Source organism: Strigops habroptila, chromosome 5, assembly GCF_004027225.2.
Source record: "Strigops habroptila isolate Jane chromosome 5, bStrHab1.2.pri, whole genome shotgun sequence".
NCBI lineage: Eukaryota > Metazoa > Chordata > Aves > Psittaciformes > Psittacidae > Strigops > Strigops habroptila.
Window position 1 is genome coordinate 69712844 of NC_044281.2, and position 15684 is coordinate 69728527.

At 43.4% G+C, this 15684-nt stretch overlaps 1 protein-coding gene across 1 annotated transcript in view; it reads right to left on the minus strand.

The window, feature by feature from the left end:
* The window catches only part of COL17A1 (collagen type XVII alpha 1 chain), a 56252-nt gene that overhangs the window by 12311 nt on the left and 28257 nt on the right, over nucleotides 1–15684 (minus strand). Inside the window, exons 10-36 of the mRNA XM_030487047.1 lie at nucleotides 15177–15320; nucleotides 14337–14408; nucleotides 13268–13339; nucleotides 12837–12902; nucleotides 11367–11531; nucleotides 10944–11033; nucleotides 10763–10807; nucleotides 10270–10419; nucleotides 9622–9837; nucleotides 8974–9012; nucleotides 7999–8025; nucleotides 7487–7513; nucleotides 6933–6995; nucleotides 6655–6759; nucleotides 6116–6178; nucleotides 5417–5452; nucleotides 5223–5276; nucleotides 4844–4879; nucleotides 4614–4649; nucleotides 4156–4218; nucleotides 3778–3813; nucleotides 3328–3399; nucleotides 2942–2968; nucleotides 2216–2251; nucleotides 1643–1678; nucleotides 1345–1425; nucleotides 344–379 (exon numbers count right to left, since the gene is read on the minus strand). Coding sequence (XP_030342907.1) covers nucleotides 344–379; nucleotides 1345–1425; nucleotides 1643–1678; nucleotides 2216–2251; nucleotides 2942–2968; nucleotides 3328–3399; nucleotides 3778–3813; nucleotides 4156–4218; nucleotides 4614–4649; nucleotides 4844–4879; nucleotides 5223–5276; nucleotides 5417–5452; nucleotides 6116–6178; nucleotides 6655–6759; nucleotides 6933–6995; nucleotides 7487–7513; nucleotides 7999–8025; nucleotides 8974–9012; nucleotides 9622–9837; nucleotides 10270–10419; nucleotides 10763–10807; nucleotides 10944–11033; nucleotides 11367–11531; nucleotides 12837–12902; nucleotides 13268–13339; nucleotides 14337–14408; nucleotides 15177–15320 — 1893 coding nt within the window. The remainder of the gene's footprint in view (nucleotides 1–343; nucleotides 380–1344; nucleotides 1426–1642; nucleotides 1679–2215; nucleotides 2252–2941; nucleotides 2969–3327; nucleotides 3400–3777; nucleotides 3814–4155; nucleotides 4219–4613; nucleotides 4650–4843; nucleotides 4880–5222; nucleotides 5277–5416; nucleotides 5453–6115; nucleotides 6179–6654; nucleotides 6760–6932; nucleotides 6996–7486; nucleotides 7514–7998; nucleotides 8026–8973; nucleotides 9013–9621; nucleotides 9838–10269; nucleotides 10420–10762; nucleotides 10808–10943; nucleotides 11034–11366; nucleotides 11532–12836; nucleotides 12903–13267; nucleotides 13340–14336; nucleotides 14409–15176; nucleotides 15321–15684) is intronic.

Here is a 15684-nt window from a genome sequence, read left to right on the forward strand (position 1 = left end):
TATCAGCTGGACTATATCCTCTACCACAGAAAGGCAGCTGCACTTGAGAAGTGCCTTAGAAACACCAGCCTCCAGAAAATATAAGAGAAAAAAAGACCTTTGCAGCATCCACATCACACTGGCTCTTCCCACCCCCCTTCTTCCCCTGGGAAAGAAAAAAATAATAGAAATTCTTTGCAAGATTCATTAAGCCACATAATGCAGCAAAATGCACTGAAAGGAAGAGATCTGCAAACAAAAGGGAGAGAGATTGTGCCAAGGGCTGAGAGAATTAGAAACAAAGGAAAATTAATTATTTCAATTCTCTTTAAGAAGCAGAATCCAAGCTGATGGAGAATGGTACCTTGCTGTCCAGGGAGACCAGCTGGTCCAACAGGACCTGGTTTCAAAGGAAAAAGAAACAGACTGCATTAGATTTTCCTGGTTGTATTTCACTGTAGCAGTAAGTCTTTTATAAGAACTGAGACTATCAAATAATCTGTTTGTCTGCACAAGTAAATGGAATTGCTATGTGGCATGACTTCATCAATGTCCCATGTATTACCCAAATCTCTGGAAAAGAGGCTTATTTTCCATCATGTGGTAATTAAAGTGCTTGGTGCCTCTTAGACTGAGGAAATAACCAGAGTGTCACTGACCACAGTAGGAATGAGACAGGCCTAACCCTCCTCCTGCATTCCCTGCTTCAAGCTGAGGCTAGCTCCACTAAACCAGCTCCAGGATTAGCTCCAGCTATACACCTGGGGCAGGCACGGAAATTCCATGAGAATCATGGCTTAGAAGTGTGCTGGAGGGCAGTGTCTGACCTGGAACAGAAGAGTCTCAGGACCAAGCTCATGCCTCTGTTTGTCTGTGTGTCTGTGTTTGTACAAAAGATTTGCAGACACTAAATGGGTGATTTCTGCTGTCTTGAGTTCAAAGCTAAGACTGGAAAACAAGCACTTCCTCATTTCAGTGACAGTGCTGCGAAAGGGATTAGACACTAGCCTGCTTTCTTGAGAGTCAAAAGAGCTTGATTCTACCCACTGTGTTTGACCTATCACTATTTTGTACTCATCAGATCAAAGGACAACAACAGTGTTCCCAGTTTCTTCATCTTCTCAGCACTCCCTTCTGCCCTTCCCCCTCTGTGATTGTATCCCATTTCTCCCTTGAGGCTGCTGCCTTCCTAACTCAGCCTGAGATCTTGGTGTTTCTGCAGGGAAGGGTGAGGACCATGAGTCCTGCCTAAGCAATCTTGCGACCCAGACAGGTGATAATAAACATCACACATTAAATTAAGAACTGGATGCACAGCAGGGTAAGCTGCCTGCAAAAACCACAGCAGAAGAGCAGCTTCCTCACCTGGAACACCCGGGGGTCCAGTGGGGCCAGCTGGGCCAGGGGGACCTGGTGGGCCTGGCAGAGCAATAGTTGAGGAACCCTCTGAAACACAAACACATACACATATATACACACTTCCAGCGAATGTGTAACAAATCTATCCTTAAAGAATCACACATCTATAGCATATGTATTCTCCTAACACAGGGAGCCCCAGTACAGGTCTGGCACACAGTTTTGATGAATTTAGGAGGCACAGCAAAAACCAGAGACAGTCCTCCAAAAGCAGAAGTGTTTGAACTCTCACAGCACTACATACCAGCACTTATGACTTTTCCTGGAGCTCCAGATTCTCCTAAGAAAACAAAGAGACAAAGGATGAACTTCTATTCTGGGGAAGATCTGTCTCTAGCTCAACAACATTATCTTATTAAACATGTGATTTCTTTTTTCTTCACCCTTGATCTCGTCTGAAAAGCCATAGAAGGTCATGGGGGAAGCAACAGAGTTCAGCTAATCCAGAGCTATCCTCTGATCAGCTTCCCAGGCACTACATCTGCCAGCATAGGCGACAGGCCCTGATTTATCTGAGGCAGGCACACAGCTTCCGTGGCAGTCACCAGACATCATATTCATATGCTCAGGGCAGAACCAGGCCTGCTAAGGTTTTCTAAGTGTAGAACTGTGGTGCCGAGAGCCTCAGCAGATAGATGCCCTTGCCTTTCCTGTATACTCAGGGATGCTTTGGCTACCCGTCTGTTTCTCAAACCTTTCCTTCCTAAAGCCACTAGATGCCACTGTTGACTCAGGGACTGACCAGCAAAGCAGATACTCCTCCCTAAAATGAAGTGCTTGGAGAGAAAGTGAGTATTGGGGAAGAAACAAAACTCACCTTTAGCCCCTGGTCGGCCTGGGTTGCCTGGAAGTCCTGATAAGAGGTGGATGAACAATTTTAAAAGGTTAGTGCAAACACTGTTTGTTCTGTTTTTAGCACAGACTGCAGCTGAGTTTCACTTGTGGATTTATAGAAGGAGCTCCCTACTCAAGGCCCTGGCTTGCAGCATTTATAAGCAGGTCACTAGCAGCAAGTGGAGGAATTCACAGTGGATTGTACACTGACCTGTAGTGTCTCTCGGCATAGTTATGGGCTTCCTTTCTCCCACTGCTCCCTGGATGATAGCACTCCTAGATTTACCTGTAGCTCCTTCCAGGTACTGCTCCCTGGCCTGAGACTCCTGGATAAATTCCCTGGTGACTTGCCCCCCAAACCCACCTCTGCTTCCAGATATCACACCCTCTGTTTCCACCTCTATTGCTACATCCTCTCCCCTCTGTTTCTACTGCTGATTAGAAGGACTTTTCAGTGATGCACAAGAAACTGAAACATGTTATTTGCTGCAAACTGTGTTTTGGGAGAGGTAAACTTTCCACACGCCAAGGCTCTGCATTGCTAAGAACTACACACCAACCACAAAACCTGCCTCAGAAACCAAAGGACATGCAGAAATGTTATCACTTTGGAAGACCCGAGCAGCACCGAGGGAAAATTAAAAAGGGGTTTTTTGAGCCCATATCAAAGTGTGTCACTGATAAATTGGAACATGGTGGAAAAGCCTACCTGGTGGTCCTTGGGGTCCTGTGAGACCTGGCAGAAAAAGACAAAAGTTCTAAGATGTCTGAAGAAATTTCAGGTGGGGAAAGGACAGACAGGGAGAAAAAGATGACATTTACTTGAAATTATAACAAATGGTTCACAGGGGATGTAAATTGGCCTAGCTCCTGGTAGGTAAATTGAATGTCGGCTCATAGCAGCTGATGTTCTTGTTTGCAGCGTGTGCAATCCTGAGATCAAAAAGGGTCTAGATTCCCTGTGTATTTCTCTTTCATCACCATCTTACAATACAGAGATCCTCTGTCAGCCTCAAATTAAGACTGGGAATTGTTGACAAACACATCTGTGTTCCTGACTAAGCAACAGTATTTTTGTTCTCTGTATTCTTTTACCTGGTTCTCCTGCATCTCCAGAGGGTCCTGGAGGGCCTCGGGCTCCTGGCATTCCCATAAGACCTGGCTCACCTAGGGATATAATCACCATTAACAAGCCAGAAATCCCTGACTTACAATCTACCAATTCATTCCAGCTTGGCCACCAGCTGTCCTGCAGCACTTTCTACCTATTGTATCCTCACAGCCAACTGGCTATTTTCAGCATTACTGTCTAGGAGGCGAACATCAACGACAGAAGAGTTCTGTAGTGAGAAGAACTGTCACAAGTTTACAGTCAGCTCCATTATATGTCTCAGTTCCATGTTTACATGGTTGACTCTGCAGTTCTTCTGAGACAGCAAGATCCCAAAACCTGAATCTGCTGCCATCTTCTCCCACCCCTTTTACAAATTACCCTCCTGCCAGATTAGAAAGTACTTGTACTTCTACCTCAAAGCAATCCCTTACCTTTTTCACCTGGCTGTCCATCACGGCCAGCTTGTCCTGTTCAAAGAAAATAGATTACTAGGGACCACTGCAGTAGTACTCAGTTGCCCTGTCTACTAAGCAATGCACAACCCTAAACACAAGAGAGTGGTCTTTCATTGTATTGCATCTGAAAAGAAACCTTTGCTGCAGTTACTGAAGGTCACTCACTTGAAATTTAAGTGTAGAACATCTTTTCTGAGTGTACAGGCTAATCTTAACTATCTAGAGAAAAGACCTAAGATCACAAACAGCATAATTTCTCTCCCATTTTGTCTCCTTGTCTGTGCTCATAAAAACACGCTTTGTGTGGAAATGACATTGCCCCACATCCAAACACAGCTGCTTTCTGTTACCCACCTGGAGGTCCTTTAGCCCCTGGCTCTCCTGGAAGACCAGGTGTTCCTCTTGAGCCTTGTTCACCTGTAGCAAAATGGTATGAAAATGAATCAATCAAATCTTGGTGAATATACAATTTATGACTGTCAGCAATAGTTGGTGCTCTGCATTGACAGGATGTTCAGGCCTCATGATTCGTGACTGTCTCTGGACATTAGAAAAGCTCAAGTAATTTGAATACAGGGCACGTGAGGGAGAATTTTCCTAAAGCTAAACACAAAGAATGCTACCAAGATTATTTGAAACAAGAATGGGATCTATTTGTTTCAAACTCGGGTGCAAAAATAAAACTCCGATAACATCATTATACTGTTTCAGAAAGCTAACTGGGATTGGCTGGGCTATACTGTTATTTGAAAACTCAAATAATACATGTGTATATTAGGTAAGCTGTGACTCCAGGAAAACAATCCACTGACCTGTCATTCCACGAGAACCCTTCTCACCCTGATCACCTGTGGTACAAAAAAGGGAAGGATTCTGTGAGATTGTTTCATTGTAAAATGTTTCCATCAGAGAAAATAAAGTCTGCTTTCTGATACTAGCACAGAAGAAAAAGCCAAAAGAGGATAGGGTGGACACCCATGGACAATACTCGTGTCTAAAGAAATCTCAAGAAAATATCCACCAATCTAACTGATCAACATACCTTTGGGTCCAGGGGCTCCAGCAGCTCCTTTCTCACCTGAAAGATATATGGATGATTGAAAAATAGTAATAACAGGTCAGAAGAGTAAGGAATTTTATGCATCAAGAAAAATCAAGGGAAATACAGATGCTCTGATACCAAACTCAAACCATAAATTCCTTTGCTTCAATACAGCTTCATCCATCCAACCCCATTTCCTCACCTAGACTGCTCTGTTGACTCTGTGTCTCCCGTATTTCTCAATACTTGTTTGCAATTGCTGACTAAGTTTAGTTCCTCATCCTCTTTCCTCTTTCAGACCAAGTCTGCTACTCAGGGCAGTGCTGGAAAAGCACATCGGTTAGCGCTTCTGTAATTGCCAAGGGGAAGAGAAGCATACCTTTAGCACCTGGGAGACCTGCTTCTCCTCTAAATCCTTGCAGGCCAGGAGGACCTGCAGAAAAATGAGATGGGGGGTTTAATTCATCCCACTGACCATTATGCATCATTGAAGAAGAAAAGCTATAAGAAGCTGTCACTCTGTTTTTGTTTCTCTAGTCTCTATATGCCATAGCAAAAGAATGGAGCACTCACCTGGAGGACCTTGTGGGCCTGGAGAACCCATCAGACCTGTGAATAAGGAACATGGATTTTCTTTCAGTAACACCACAATTAGAAAATGAACAAATCACTTTCAGTTTGGCCAACAGCATCCACAACACAATAGGTGTTCAGCAGATTGGAATTCCCCCAGCCACTGAAAGAATCTGAATCACTGGCATCCTCAAAACCATGACAACAAATCTACACAACTTAGTTCTTGTGATATAGAGTCAGCGGTTTTCCTTAAAGTAAGGTAAAGAGACTCAAGCCTTCCACCTTGGCTGAGATGCTGGGATCTGTGCTTCAGGGGGGACCCAATTTTTCACAGTGCATTTTTTACTGCAGTTACATGTATTGCAGAGCTGTAACTCTGTTAGAAGCCTGTCAGGGATATGGAGCTTACCTTATTATTTCTGAAAGCAGATTAAAACCAGCTGGAAACATCACATATCTTAAAGATTGGTGTTTTGAGAAACCCTGCCAATCCTCATTCTCACTTAAAGATCTCCAAGAATTTATTGCTCTAAAGGTTATGTGTACCTACCAAAGTAAATTTTCTCTCAAATGAGGACCATTAGTTCATTCACTTTTCTCATGAGTGCAGTGCAACACGAGTGAAACAGGAAAGCCAGAGTGCTTATCTACTCCTAACCAGTCTGCTAAGCTCTCTCTGTCCATCTTCATATTTACCTTTAAGGCCTGCAGAACCCGGGGGACCAGGTGGCCCTGGAGGACCTGGCTCACCAACACCACCTGTAGAGTAAGAGCATGAATAGATAATTGTGATCCCATTTTTCCATCACTTCCTATTAATCTTTCTCTGTCAAGTGTCATGATTAATCTGCAGGTCAGTTTGAAACACCAAAATAAGCATGGATTGTCCAAGAAAGAAATCCCATCTCATTGGGCTTCAGGATGAGCAAGACAAATCCCCCAGCTTTGGTGACTTGGACAACAGGGAAGAAGGTGACCTTGATACTAAGTGCTTTTGTTTCTGCCAAACTGAAACCTGACTGTGAGACCTGGCAAACCAAAAGAACCCTTGTTTGCCCATTGTAAGTTTGGCAAAAAAATCCTTTAGGCCAGATTTGTCTGTGCTGGAAAATATCTGAAATAAAATCTGGATTTGAATAATCAAGTTCCAGCACTGAGGTGTTCTATAAACCGGGATGAAACTCTAGCTTTTGTCTATCTCTGCTTTATCCAAAAATGGGACACCTAGTTCCTACCTCTGTCTCCTTTTTCTCCAAATCCTGGTGGTCCAGGCTCCCCACGAGGCCCTGGTAGCCCTTCTCGACCTCTTTGTCCCATGGGACCTTCCATGCCAGGATCACCTACAGGAAACAAATGCCTTGTAAAAAAAGATGTCTTTAGAGAGAGCTTGGGAAAGAGGATCCATGGCCACCTCCATGGGGGAAGGCAATAATCACAGCAACCTGGAGTCTGTATTCCTATGCCACATGTCAATCAGTTGTGAGAGACTCAGAGCATTGACAGAGATGCTTACCCATGCTGCCTTTCTGTCCTTTTGGCCCTTCGGGTCCTTGGTGCCCAATTGGACCAGGAATGCCTGGAAAGAAAAACACAACAAATGTTCAGAGTTCTTGTCTGTGTGCCATGAAAGAATAACATGTAAATCAGGGGAACCTGAACCCTGGAGGGATTCATCAGCTAGGGTAAAGAATATATTACTTGGAAGGTAGGTACTTGAACAGGGATGTCTTCAGAACACAATACTTCTAAGAGCACGAGGATGTTGGACCAAGTACTCATGCAGCTGTGGGACTCTTTCAAAGGTAGGATTTCAAAGGTATCTTCACAACCTCAGATTAGGTATGTTCAGCTAAGCAGAAGTCAGGCTGAGGCCTTGCTTGTAACCAAGTCTCCGAGCTGTGTCTGCAGCTCAGCACTAAGGTATTAATCAAGTGGCTTAGTCTATGCTAAATATTGACTCTAATTTAGAGAACCACCTTGTGCTAGGTGTGCAGTTCAAAATTTGTTCCTGCCTACAGCAATGCCACTAAATGTCCTCCCTCCAAGGGGAATTGTACTATTGCCTACCTGGGACACCAGGAAGCCCTCGCTCTCCTGTAGTGAGAAAGAAAAAGACAGTCAGTGAGGAATAGGTCTTCCCTTTTTTGTCACTTTAGCCAACCCTAATGCCCCATATAAAGGGGTTTATGTTCCTGGCAAGTTTACAAGTTCTACCATCTCCAGCAATACCACATTGGTCCTCTTGTATTTATGCAATGGACTGAATCATTCAAACCATGCAAAATCCTCTGAAGCACTCTGTGATTAAACCAGGTAGCACTTGGCTTCAGGAATGACTTTTATGCAGGTGAAAGAAGTTTATAGATTCAAAGTGAGATCTGCTATGTCTTCTAATATGAACTCTAAAACTGTCTTTGCTTGGAAGAAGAGAAAAAAACCCCAACCATCATAATGATGTCTGAACTAGAGAATACATCACCTTCTCCATCTAACTTGTGGAGTAACAAAAACCCATTTGCTACCCAGGCCCTATGGGAGGCTGCTGATCTACCTGAGGAAGTAGGTAACTTCTGACTCACCTCTGGGCCCTTGCAATCCCATGTCACCTAAATGAGGAAAAAAAAAGAATAAAATCAGGAGAGATCCTAGAGATATTTCCAATGATTATTCACTCATTTCATTTTTCTAATTGCTTTCCCACCTTCAATGAAACACGAAGGAGTTCAGGGTGAACAGGGACACTTCACACTTGAATAGTGCAGGATTTAATTTAGTGTGATGCAATAGTGCATCACACTAGTGGCAATGCAAGATTGGGCCTCCTGTATTAGTTCCACATGGGATCAGGCCCTCTACAATTTACACGGCAAACTAGCTTTACACTCTACCAGGACTAGGAAAGAGATCATCCTCCTGTACTTGGCACTAGTGAGGCTGCACCTTGAATACTGTGTTCAGTTTTGGGCTTCTCACTACAAGAGAGACGCTGAGTTGCTGGAGTGGGTGCAGAGACAGGCAACGATGCTGGTGAAGGGCCTGGAGCACAAGTCTCATGAGGAACAGCTGAGGGACTGGAAGTGTTTAGTCTGGAGAAGAGAAGGCTCAGGGGGGACCTTATCGCTCTCTACAACTACCTGAAGGAGGTTGTAGTGACGTGGAGGTTGGTCTCTTCTCCCAGGTAACAAGCGCCAGGACAAGAAGAAACAGCCTCAAGCTGCATCAGAGGAGGTTTAGATTGGGTACTAGGAAAAACTTCTTCACCAAAAGAGCTGTCAAGCATTGGAACAGGCTGCCCTGGGAAGAGTCACCATCCCTGGAGCTATTTAAAAGACACTTGGGGACATAGTTTAGTGGTGGACTTGGAAGTGTTATGTTTATGGTTGGACTTGGTGGTCTTTTCCAACCTAAATGATTCTATGATTCTTTTTCTTCAAGTATAAACCAGCTTCATCTTTCTCACTGCCAGTTGCCCCTTGTGGCAACATCCACCCCAAGCTTGTGCATTGCCAGAGCAAGGAATAGGACAGGGGAAGAGAAGGTCTATATGGTTGTACCTTTCTCACCAGGTTCTCCTCTCTCCCCTCGGAAGTAGCCTGTAACAGAAAGTGAAGGGGGTCTTAGAGTGCATTACACAACAGAATAGCTGCTTGCTTCACATATAAGGATCCTTCTGTTTGGAGTTTGAGTCTGAAGGCAGCACGGGCTATCAAGCACAGCACAGCTTTCTAAGCAGAGTTTTCTCAGCAAATTTGCTTTTGAAAATACATGAAACTTCTGAAGCTGGGAGAATCCAGGCCCCTCTGATCTTAACCTATTTCGATCACCTGCTAAACAGAAGTAAACTGTCTTTCCCTTGCTAACAAAAGTAGCATGAGAAACAAAGTGTGGGTTCATTTTTCCAAATAGTTCTTTCAAAATGGAAAACTTTTTTGCTACAGCAAACATGATACATCCTGGCACAGGACAGCATATCCACAAGCTCCTTTCTTCTCTTTACTGCTGGCTTTAAGGGATGCACCACCAGTGTAAGTGGTAGCACTAAGCTCCAGCACAGCCTGTGATGACAGGTGAGGGCACTATTTTTGTCAGACTTCACTGCACTCTAAAAGCCCTGATCTTTACGCCCTTGGGCAAGAAAATCCTCCCACTCCCTTTCAAATAATCTGATCTCATGCAGCATCACAGCCATTGACTCTGCTCACCTCGTTCCATTTCCTTGTTCAGTCTGCTCTTCACCATCAGCCAGACTGACTCTTCATTTTCATAAGGGAAGGTTGAGGAGGGTGAAATACCATGAAGAAAGTCTACTCTTGAAACATCCTTTTCTATTTTTGAATTCCCTTGGTTTATTGCCAGGCGGCCGCCATTGATTTTTTCCAGGTCTTCCACACGAGCTTTCAGCTTTCTCACTTCTTCCGCTGGAAGGTTAAAGTAAAATGCTAGGGAACATGCTGCCACAGATGCATGCCTGAAATACCTACTTCTAATGGCAAGGACAAGATAGCTATGGCCACTGAGTTTTGCAGGATTGGTTTTTATACCTGTTTTTCTAGCAGGGATATCTGAAGTTTAAATGACAACTTTGGAATCTTTTAGGCTCTGAGTAGACCTCAGATCTCAGGAGTTTTCCTACCTTACTCACTCCAAGACTGTCTAACCCCTCATTAAAGGTTTATATTCCTTATCTATTCTTTCTGTCCATTTGTAATATCTTAGTGGCAGTCACCATGAAGCTGAATGTGCTCCTCCTCAGTTCTCTGGCTTGCTGTCTCTGGTACTTGGCCTCTTTACTAGCTTATGCCCTCTGTCTTTCTATCCCATTCAACAGTTGTTCCTCAGTTATTTCTTACCCAGAGCAATGAGTCCAAAAAGCAATCCAAGGAGAAGCAACCAGGCCAGAAGCAAACCCAGGAGCCATTTCCACCAGCTACAGCAGGAACTACAGGGACACCAGGATGGTGCTGATCCAACTGCACCCCCCACATCACCATTTCGTATTTCTGGAAGAGGGAAGGGGCAGTCTCCTGGTTAATGAAGAGTTCCTTGACTTCAGAGTAAAGAATCTCTTAAAACAAGGATAGCAAGGTCTAATCCATTATACAAAGAGCTATGGAGAAAAATCTTTACATCCCACTCTGCACATGGTGGGTGTAATTCTAGTCCCTGGGGAAGCTGCGAACATCATTCCCAATGAGAATTCCAACAGGGGACAACACTCTGTGCATTTTAAAATAACAACTGAAAAACATGGTCCCCTTGGGATCATCCATGTCACTTAAGGATTGCTTTTTTATGCATTGTGCTTTGGCACTTCTTCCAATAAGTCTAAATTGCATCACTTACCTGCATAAGCTGCCTTGTCCCTTGTTGCTGCTGATTTTAATCCTCCTGTTTTAACAGCAATAAAGGAGGTTTTAAAAGTCTTTCTGTGCATTATTAAACTTAGAGCATTAGCTTGAAAGGGGAAGGCAGTAATGAAAGCAGGAGGAAGTTCTATTGCATTTCCACAAGGACAAACTCTTACCATTTGCATCTGATTTTATGCCAGTATCTGTAGCATAAGAGGAGGTCAATCCCTGCTTCTCTTTCTTCAAGGTGTCTTCTGCAAAGGATCCTGAACAGGTAATTAAAAACATCATTACATCAGAAGTTCATCCAGGCCGATCTTTTTTCTTTGGCAAAAGGCATATTTTTTATTGGGACGACACAATAGCTCTGCCTGTTTTTTTGCTTTCAAAGCTCCTGAGCTTTATGAAATATTCCAAGGCACACTCTGGAGCTTCAAATGCAAAAGCTAGATCTAGATTGCAGCTGCCATGGTCAAAGGCTAACTGCCTGTCAGGGCTTCTTGTTTGGCTTGCAGAGGTTTGAGTTAGGTGTCCTGAACTCTGAACTTCCCCATTTCTCTGCCCTAGCATATCCACATGTCCTGAAGAAGAGAAGTTACCTCTATTAAGCCCAGTGGTAGAGGAACCAAAGACTTTGCCACTGTCCTTGTTCATGATCAAGAGCTCCACCTCCTTCTTTGCTGGGGCATTCTCCTTCTCCAGCAGCAGGAACTTGCAGTCTTTCCGCAGAATGTCTTCTCCTTGGGAGCTCAAAACAGTTCCCCCTGCGATATTGGTAATGGATGGGAAAGAGGCGAAGATGAGTGTGGGCCGCTAAGTCATTACTACAAGCCACAACCCTTTTGTTCATTAAAATAGGTAGTCCCATTGTGATTGGAGTTGCCACTACTATAAGCACTAAGACACACACTGGTCAGTGAAGCTAAGAGGAGACCTATGAGTGTCATTAGATTTCTTTAGAGATGTGTATTTCACTAGCAGGGAAGCAACTGCAACCAGAAATAGAGAGCATCTGGAATTCAATCACATAAAGAAATTATTTGATCAGTGACCTCTTTGCTTCTCAAACACACTTACTATAGAAACTGAGTCTGAGAGAGACATTCAAGGGCCATCAGAGCCAGCACAGGTCAAGCTGAGGAGCAGCTTTAGCAGACCTACTCTGTCAAGCACAAAGCACTCTCTATATCCTTGGGAGCCAGGCATGGTTATGAGGCATTGAACTGTAGCTTGCTGAGGTTTGGCACAGGCCACGCAAAGCTCAAAAGCATTGGTGTGGTCGCCCTTCTGCAATTAGAAAGTACTAAGTATGCTTTGAATGGTGTAAAAACCTGAATTTGCACACAAATTGACACAACATTGAAAATCAAGATAACCATAATGGTATTACTCCATTACTCTAACACAAACCTGGAGTAAACCTGTATTAGAAATGTTATCATAACTTCCATGGTATTTACATCTATTTTTAAGCCTCATCTTTGGAAGTCCTTGGATTACAAAAGAAATTTGGCTTCCCTTACACACACACACAAAAAAACCAACCCCTAATTTATAGCTCTCAGTGGCAGAAGAAAGCTGGAAAAGATTAATCCCAACCATTCAAGACTACAGGCCAGTAGAAAGAACACATCTTGTCTCATTTAAAAACAAATAATCTGATCATGTGTAAGTCAATTCCTTGACTTTTGAGTGGTTGAGGCTGGTACTACTGCAAAATGATGTTTAAGAGCAGCCTTACAGATGTTTTGGCTTCAAATGAAGCACAATTTCACACGTGTGATCTTCTATTCAGTTACCTGCTGGCTGAGCAGAAATAGCTGCAATTAAATCATCCAAGTTACCACAGAGTGGGGGAGATCTGAATCAGACCAGCTCATTTGCCCATTTTTAGCTTCTAGCTCATTTGCTTTCTATTCAGAAAGTTACTGGTAGGGACCTGACTAGTGACAAGTCATGCTCCTGAGGAGCAGGTGTTAGTGTCACTCAGCTGGATGAATCTCTAACTCATTTTTATCATGATATGCTTGTCGAGGCCATGCCTACACAACAGTGAATGACACACTGACCTGCTGTGGCAGACACACCAGTACTTGCCATGGTGTTGCTCTGTGAAGTGTTCTTCATCCCATATGCTGCAATGAAGAAATTTGAGAATGAAGAGATGAAGGATGACGAGGTACCTACACACACCAACCTTGGTCTGCACACCATTTCAAAAGTCTTTTCTCATTCAAGGTACTTAGGACAATTCAAACAAGCAAGGACTTTCCCAGCAAGCAAATCTCTAGTGCTTATATAGGCACTGGGAGCTGGTTTTGTCCATGCAAAGCAGAGGAAATGTTCCTCAATATCCCCTCATATGATGCTGTGCCACAAAAGATGATGGCAATGAAGGAGCCTCTGTCAATATGAACTTTCTAGTCACTATAGAAAAGGTGGGAGAAGGCAGCAGACATTGGTGACCCTCACACTTTTTCTAGGCTTAAATTGTACTGACCTGCAGAGGCTGCAGTAGGATTCTGGGGCAGGGTTGAAGAGCTTGGAGACAGGTTGTTTTGAACTCCAAACACTGCAAAGAAAAACATTGCCATAGGGGTTATAGGAGTCCTGCAGTGCAGGTGACATTCCAGCTAAGAACAAGACTAAAACAATGAAAATAATGACAACTGGTTTGAAGAAATCCCACCAGCGAGCTGGAGGCATCACAGGCCTAAGCATTTCTGTTCAAAGATCTTCCCTACAAAACGGTTTTCTCCTTAGATCATTTTGCTGTGTAAGTTATTGCTGGCCCAGGACAATAATGATGACCACTTTAAAACATGATCTCCAGTTAGACTGTGAGGCCATTCACACGGTCATTTCTGCACGCGGGGCACTTGGCAAAAAAGTCATTTCACAAAACTGGCTTGGATTGACTACGGGAGATTTAAGGATCTAACTGTACCCAGTATATACTGCCAAAGTACTGCCCAGAGAGAAGCAAACAGCTTGGAAGGTGACACCTTTGGTGCCAGAATCAGTGCGTACAGTGTACAGGCTGCTCTCATACACCCCGCTCTCTTTGCAGGCCTAGTCAGAGACCTTGCATGATGGCACTGTGCTGCGTAGACATAATGTGTGTGACTGGGAAAGGAAGAGAACTGGCTTAGTGACATTGAAGAGAGTCTGCCAGAAGCCGTGAGCCAGGAGAACCAAAGGGAAATTTCAGGGAAAACTGACAGAGTGGCCTCTATAGATTAGGACACGAGTCTATTTTTTAAGGCATTATGCTGAGTTGTTCCATGGAAGAAACAGGCTGCCCTAATGGGTGTCTTTCAAAACACAAATTACTCTCTTTGGAAAATCTATAGTGTTCCCTGTCTCCCAGGCAAAAATAATCAGGAGCTAACACCAGCTATAGAGGGCTGACTCTCAATAAATCCACTGTAAATGCATAACTGGGGTATGCAGATAAGCTGCTGACACTGAGATGAGGAACAGAAGAGAAACAGAGTGATACAGGTATTATTTCATTGCACATGCCTGCCAGGACTGTGGTGCTGAAGGGAAGAAAACAAAAATCTAACCTGTAGAGGAAGTGCTCAGGCCTGTGTTCAGAGTATGACTGCTGGGAGCCAGGTTATTTGGGACACCAAAAACTGCAAAAAGAGGAAGTGAAATATTGTTACTTCTCTGGAATCAGAAATCCAGCTCTCAAAGGTCAGTGGCACAGTCACAGAAATTAAGAGTCAGGGTCACTTTGAAATGCAGTTAATGAAAATGCACACTAATTGCAGAGAGGAAAAATCTTGACAATTGTGACACCAAACCACTGTTACTAAACTGACAAAGGGGAGAAAATCCTACATCAGACAACTTGCAATCACGTGACAGTGCAAGAAAGCAAAGCTTTTAATAGTATGCTATCATAAAGGTTCCTGTGGTTTTTCTCTGCAGCTGGGAAATGCAGCATCCCTGGCATTCAGAAGTGGGTCTTACAAGGTATAAGCACACTCAACACTTATTATATTACATCTAAGATTACATCTTTAGTATATGAGAACTGAAGAATTAGACCCACTTGTTTTTACAATGGACCAGGATAATTCAATGTTAACTAGTGTCTAAAACTAGTTTTGATATGGAATGTGAGCCTGACCCCGTTGACAAAGCTATCATCAAAGTTTAGAAACAGATCAAGCAATAAGGAAAATAGATTCTCACAAAGAAGGATTTTCAAATACAGTCAGTGTAGAAGCAGAAAGCACCAAGTTACAGAAAACCAGAGAAAATCCAAGCGTATGCCCTGCCATCTCAATTCTTCCATCATTTTAGTTACTCTTGCTGTGCAAAAAAAAGGCACTGCTGTTGACTCAGTTTCATTATGGAGTTACATCCTTCAAGCCTTGGCAGTCCAGGGAGCATACCTGATCCTGTAGAGTGAGACATAGCATTGATCAAGGAAGAGCTGTTATGGTATCCACCAAGGGAAGACCCAGCAGGCAGAGTGGAGGACCACATGTATGAAGGGAGGGCGGTATTCAGTACAGTTGTATCATATGTCCCTGACACTGTATAAAAAACAAACACAAGTGGTTTTTGATAAGACCAGGCATATGGCTTAGTATGCATTGTAGCTTTACATGGCAAATAACTTCATCTGCCTTAAATTTCAATCACCCTTGTGGAATCAATACAATGACTCCAGATCAACATGGTATAACTGATCTCAAATGCCAGCTGATTACAGCCCACCTGAATTTTAACCAATGGAATAAAAATTGATCTGGTAGCATAATTATTCACAAAACCTTGAAGAGATTTCATTGTTTGTTGATGCTATGATACCAAAACAAAACACTCCAGTATACCATTCTGTTAATTAATCATCCTGGGCCACGGAATGTATGACTTTTGATTCCCACATGTGGCTTT